This window comes from Peromyscus maniculatus, chromosome 21 (genome assembly GCF_049852395.1).
Source record: "Peromyscus maniculatus bairdii isolate BWxNUB_F1_BW_parent chromosome 21, HU_Pman_BW_mat_3.1, whole genome shotgun sequence".
In the NCBI taxonomy this organism is placed as follows: domain Eukaryota; kingdom Metazoa; phylum Chordata; class Mammalia; order Rodentia; family Cricetidae; genus Peromyscus; species Peromyscus maniculatus.
In genome coordinates this window covers 13,134,564-13,140,563 of record NC_134872.1, presented here as the reverse complement: position 1 = coordinate 13,140,563, position 6,000 = coordinate 13,134,564, and the positions used below count along the sequence as shown (strand labels likewise).

Genomic DNA, 6,000 nt, shown 5'->3' with positions numbered 1-6,000 from the left:
AACTTGGGAAGAGTTGAAGGGGTTGATGAAAATATAGTACAAGGAGCCAACTCTCAATAGTATACTAATTTTAAGGGAGGGGATAAATAAAAATAAGAAATATACAAAAGAACAGGTTGCTATGGTCAAAAGAATGAGGCCTCCTTGATAGCTTTTCAGTTTGGAGCCTTACTGGACCCTGGCTGTTAGTGAGTTTAAGAATGTTCCAGTAAGTTGGTGATTGTGAGTACAGGCTCCATGCTCACCAGACAGAAGGCACTAGGGCTCCGGAACTGGGGGCCAGGGCCAACTCCTGAACATCTTAACTCCTCACCCTCACTGACGTAGGGGTCAAAGGCTGCTATGAGATCCACTGGCGGGTCTGTTTGCATCACGTCCCTCCCTCTCTTGGTGCTGGAACCTTCCCAGGCAGTTAGACAGGTCTGGGACCTCGTTTCGCACTGCCTCTTGAGAATGGAAGCAGTGTGGGGACAGCATTTAACTGGCCACAGGTGTGAGGACTCAAGATCAGTGGCCTAGAACTATCACTGTGGCACAAGAGACACAGGAACTAAATGGAGGAACTGGGATTTCTCCAGGTGCTCCCTCCCATGTTGAGAGCCTGAGCTGATGTCAGGAGAGACGCCCCTCCTAAAAAGTCTAGTAACCTGCCTTCCAGCTGATCGTACCTCCAAAAGCCTTTGGTTCATCTTTACTACAGGAGATGAAACACTCATACAAGAAAGCCAAAGAAAAACTCAAAAACCACTTTCCTCTTACTAATTTGTCCCAAACTGTAAATAAATCCATTTTTCTTCACCAATTGGTTTCCTAAACTTCCTAAACATTTACAATACAAAGAAATGAAGGGGATAGGTTATGAATCTGAGTGTGCAGTTTAAAACAAAACAAACAAATGAAGAACAACCAAAACTTCGGGAACATTCCTGAACTCTCCCAACAACTGAGGCATTGCTTTGGAAGATCCACCCTGCTCCATTTTTAGCCGCTGCTCCGAAGGCAGTGAAGCAGACTACCTGCCAGCTTTAGAGAGTGGTGGACCCTTCAGCGGGAGGGGTGGGGGGCAGCGGGTGTGTTGGCTCCTGGCAGCTGCATTTCAAGCCTGTGCTCCAGGCATCTGCCCAATACTACCTGCTTTCTGGAAGCTAAGACGTCCCACCACACACCTCATGTCTGACTGCACTGCATAAATGGAGGGGTTTCACAATTTATCAAGACCTGAGTATGGGCACAGGCCACCTGCGATGTGGAACATCTTCAGTTACTTTCAGATTGGGTGACTATGGAGGAAAGACAAATAGTGAACCTCTTCATTTCACAGATGGGGGAAACTGAGGCCCAAGGCAGGGAGATGATCTTAATCTCACTGAGATCTGACTCCCGGAAGGAAATAGCTGGTGAGGATTTGGGGTGGGCTGGGGTGGTGGCCCCTGAGGCATGAGTTCTGGAGAAGGGATTGGGGGGTGGGGGTGGGGAGCTGTCTCTGAGATGCAGTTGTACCTGATAGGAGGGGCAGGGTTGGAGGGAGTTTCTGGGGAAGAGTCTGTACCGCGGGACAAGCTCTAAGAGGTCCCAGGGCAGCAGCCCAGAAGACCAGAGCAGGGAGGAGCCCTGGAAATCCACTCGGGCACAACCCATCTAAGAGGCTTCGGCCAAGACAGAGGCATTGTGTCTTCTGCCCCAGAAGAGCACACATAGAGTGGGCCTGGGCAACTCTATGGGGAACAGGAGAAGGAAAAGCACCTGAAAAGGTGTAAGACTTTGCCAGAGTTGGCCAACTTTGGCAAACAGTGACCATGGGCACAGGCTGGGGTCACCATATAGGCTGATAATGTCATTAGATGCCATGGCCCTATGGAACAATGGTGGGAGAACAGGGGGCATTCTCTGCCCAACTTCACCTATCCAACCTGGAGGTTTGAGGTATCATTGGACATGCCGCTTAGCTGACACTTGGAAAGCTGATTGGCCCATGAGCCTTGGTTTTGAAAAGGAACCGGCCTCATTCAGTGGGTAGTGAAGGATCATGCTTTGGAGAAAGTGGGGCTGGTCAGGGATGACTGGGATGAAGAAGGGAGACAGCAGCTGCCTCCTGCAACACATTAGGCTGACCAAGAAATGTGAAGGGCTGAAGTCATAGGGCCCTGTTCCATTTTTTTCCTTGGATGCCAAGGTGTGACTACTTTGTAGATGCTCCCACTGGTTACAGAGGCACAAACATTGAGGCTTTTATTTTTTAGGCGAGTGGCTCTTCTGGCTCATGTGATTCCCTCCAAGCCCCCCACACTCACACAGCAGATGATCAACTTGCCTCCTCCACCACAGAGACCTCCATTTTAGGTTCACACGTGGCCCTTGGGCCAGAGCCTACCACCGAGACCTTAACTTCAGGCTCACATGTGGCTTGGCCAGAGACCTCGCTGAGGGAATGGAGCAAGTCCATGAGCCTGCCCTGGGAGACAGCAGTAATACAGCCAAATACCTCAGGGTCAGTGTCCTCGTCTGTGAAATGAAGAAGTTGGACTAGAATCAAGAGAGGCCGGAGCCCTCCCTTTCTCTGTGTAGAGCAGAAGGGGGGGGGGGGACCTTGCTTGAGCACACAGTGGGGCCAGGTGCTCGAGACAAGAGCTCAGCAGAAATAAGAGGTTTTGACTTGGGACTCAGTTTTGTGTCAAGTCCAACCCTGTGGTTATGGGTCCGAAGGAACTGAGGGGATGTGGCAAAGGCCTGGGCTGAGGAGGGAAGGTAGCCTTCCACGCAAGAGGTACTCAGACTCAAGAGGGCAGCCCCAGACTGCACCTCTGGTTGCAGCAAGGGCATGCCTCCCAGTGTGGAGGCAGGCAGTGAGGTGCCTTCATGAATGCAGAATGAGATGGAGGGAAGCTGGAGGCCCCTCGTGGGTTCTAGTAAGCTAGGAAGGGTCTTGCTTTGGGAACTTCCAGGTATGGCTGGCCTCCGCACTGAGAAGGGGTCTCAACTCCTGCAGATTCAATCTCATGAGCTTTGATTCTCCTTTCTAAACATCACTCTTCCTGTCCCTACTTCTGTCCTGATCTAGTGCTGGGGGTGGTGGTGATGTGTCTGGTCTGGGGCTTCCCTTCTCCCAGAGTCACAAGACTCCTAAACCTAAGAAGCACAAGAGATTAGCAAGCTGCCCGGGATGCATGCCCTAGGTGGGCACTGCCAAGGCTGCAGTAGATGCCAGTTAGGAGAGGGGGTGTGTGGATCTATGTGGCACCTAAACTGGGATAGGCACCGCTAGGGCCTGGATGGTTCTGAAGATGCCCACGACTTATTGGTTTCAAGTCTGGCCTGGTGGGTGTTTGTGAATTATTCCACAAATGATGAAGTACAATGGGCAGGGATCCTGGCAATGGTGCCCAGGAAGGACTCTGTACCCACACTAGGTCTCAGGTCTCTCTGCACACACAGGGAGGCCTCTGTCAGTTGTCAGGCTCAGACAGGCAAGTTCCTCACTCCCAGTCAGGAGTCGAGGGGCTCCTCTTCCCAGGCAGGGCCCCTCAGCTTCCAAAAGCAAATTTGAATTCCTTGGGATTCTTAAAAAAAAAACAAAAAACAAAAAACAAAGAAAACCCCACATTTCATCTAGAATGTTCTTACCTTGACAAGAAGCTGATGAGCAAGGCAACTGGGACCAGCAGGCATCCACTGAGGCAAGATGCCACCTTTCCTAAATCTGAGGAATGGGGTGCATGCATCAAGAGTCCCTCTATGGAAGCTGTTCTCTGGAAGGGCAGTCAATGTAGGCAGGGTGGTATAAGCTCTTTTTTCCCCCCAAGACAGGGTTTCTATGTATAGCCCTGGCTGTCCTAGAACTCACTCTGTAGACCAGGCTAGCCTTGAACTAGATGCCTGCCTCAGAGTGCTGGGATTAAAGGCATGTGCCACCACCACCTGGCTCGGCTCTTTTCTTTAGGAAAGACTCAAGCCAGTCCTGACAGATTAATCTTAGCTGGGCCTCCCTAGCTGGTAGGTCCTCATACTGGGGAGTAGTGAGAAATTCCTTCAGGAGCAGCAGTAGGCTCCTAGGGCCCAAGCAGGGATTCTGCCCAATGCCAAACATTGGACCTTTGCCAATGATTTTATGAAAATGCCCCGAGGGCCAGCACCTTTTCTATCCTAACATAAATGCTAACAGATGACAAGTACTTCCTCCACCCTCCTGCCTTCTCAGGAACTGCTGTGTGCTGTGGTGGGGATGGGGACCGGGGGAGGGGTTGTCCCTCTGAGCAGAACACAGACAAGGAGTTGGGGAGTGGGCAGTGTGGCCTAGCGAGAACTTTGTATCTTGGTCACCTCTCCCACCAACGTGCCGAAAAACTGGCCCAGTTTCAGAACAAGAAACTGGAACACTTGGCTTGGCGCAGTGATTCTTGGGGGAGGGGAAGTGGGGCTTGAGAAAGGCACAGGACCAGCTGGTCCACTATCCAATCAATTTAATCCCCATGCTTCCCCTCTTCCATGAAGGCACACTACCGCCCCATTTGCCACTGTGGCAAGAGCACAATTCGGGATTCCCGCCCAGAGCAGAGAACCTATTTCAGGGCGCAACAACGGCTTGGGAAGCTCCGATTCGACTCTTGGTGTGAGACCCCAGGAGATAAGTCAGCCTCTTTTAGACGTGAGGCCGGCATAGAAAAGCCTGGACAAAAGGACATCTAAGCCACAGTTTTTGAGAGAGCCAAACTGGCCAACTCCGGGCCTGCCGTCACACCCCACCCCACCTTTGCAGCCGGGGCTTCCGTTCCACGTCCCCGCCCTGCACCAATTCCCCCGCAAGCCAAGGAAAGCAGAAGCCGAGGCAACCGTGGTCTCGAAACCATTTATTTCTCCCGAACGGAAGGTGGGCATCGCTACGGGTGGACGAAACAGAACGCTGCGCGCAGCAAGGCTCCAAGAACAGCGGTGCAGGTAAGTTAGTTAGGTCGGCACTCAAGCGAAGGTGGAACCGTTCCAGCCCACGTTGGCTGCGTTCATGTCGTAATAGTTGATGTAGATCCTGCGAGAATGAAAGCCCGGCTCAGCCCCACGCGCGCGGTCTCGGCGAGCGTGCGGGCGCCCTCTGAACGCCGGTCCCCCACGTGCCGACCTCCCAGCGCCCCTCACCTCCCCCGCCCCCGCCCCCCACGCACCGATCCGGGCTGATGTGCAGGCGGTCAGCCAGCAGGCCACACAGCAGCTTGCTGTAGGTGCGGTTCTGCGCGCCGCCGATCTTGCCGATGCTGTGCAGGCTGCATAGGGCGCAGGGGTCGCTAGAGCCGCTAAAAGTCATGAGCTGGTCCGGGACCACGTGCACTGCGATGTACTGAGGGGGGGAGGGGGGAATGGCCACACGGTTAGCCCGCCTGAAAGACTACCGGGCCACAGGTCTCCCAGAGCGCTCCAGCCGCCGCCCGCCCGCCCGCCTCGGCTCCCATTCCCATTCTTCCTCTACCCGGCGGGCGGGCGGGCCCACGCCACCCTCTTCCTGTACCCTCCCTGCAAACCTGTGCCGGCTTGCCCGTGGCTTGCGCCAGCTGCTGGGTGAGCTCGGAGAGAAGCCCCTCTGGCACGGAGGCGCGGGGGACGTTGGTGTTCACGGTGAACATCGGCATGGTGGCGGAGGGGCTGCACGCGGGGACGAGAGGACAGAGCAACACGGGATGTGGCCCAAACCAGGGACCTGAGCTACGTGACCCAGCTCAGTACCGCCCCAAGCCGGCTGCGGCTCCTCCCCCTCGCTCCGCCTCTGATGACGTAAGGTTACGTCCCAAAGCGGGGCGTGACTGCGCTTCTGCGCACTACTTCTGCTGCGCTTGGTCCGCTTCTGCGCACTAGGGGGTGTATTTGGCTCTTTGTTTCTTAAGATAGGAACGAAGGGATGCATCATGTAGTAAGCTAGGTAACGAGGACTTGACTCCATTAGATTTGTCGAAGCATTCCTGGTAGATGCTACAGATTTACGGGACAGCAAGCGCAAGTTCAGGTCTAAGAAATTTC

At 53.9% G+C, this 6,000-nt stretch overlaps 1 protein-coding gene across 1 annotated transcript; it reads right to left on the bottom strand.

Annotated features, from left to right (window-relative positions):
- Nucleotides 1-4,829: 4,829 nt before the first annotated feature.
- Mif (macrophage migration inhibitory factor) lies at nt 4,830-5,736 on the bottom strand. Its single transcript, XM_006997679.4, has 3 exons — nt 5,508-5,736; nt 5,154-5,326; nt 4,830-5,020 (listed from the first exon to the last, which is right to left on the bottom strand). The coding sequence occupies exons 1-3, from the start codon at nt 5,613-5,615 to the stop codon at nt 4,954-4,956; spliced, it is 348 nt and encodes a 115-aa protein (XP_006997741.1). The 5' UTR covers nt 5,616-5,736; the 3' UTR covers nt 4,830-4,953.
- Nucleotides 5,737-6,000: the final 264 nt, after the last annotated feature.

Bases quoted from the DNA above. Each gene is read 5' to 3' on its own strand.
- Mif (XM_006997679.4), bottom strand. From the start codon at position 5,615: ATGCCGATGTTCACCGTGAACACCAACGTCCCCCGCGCCTCCGTGCCA. The intron at 5,327-5,507 runs GTTTGCAGGGAG...TCCCCCCCTCAG, and splicing joins CCACGGGCAAGCCGGCACAG to TACATCGCAGTGCACGTGGT. The intron at 5,021-5,153 runs GTGCGTGGGGGG...TCATTCTCGCAG, and splicing joins CTGCACATCAGCCCGGATCG to GATCTACATCAACTATTACG.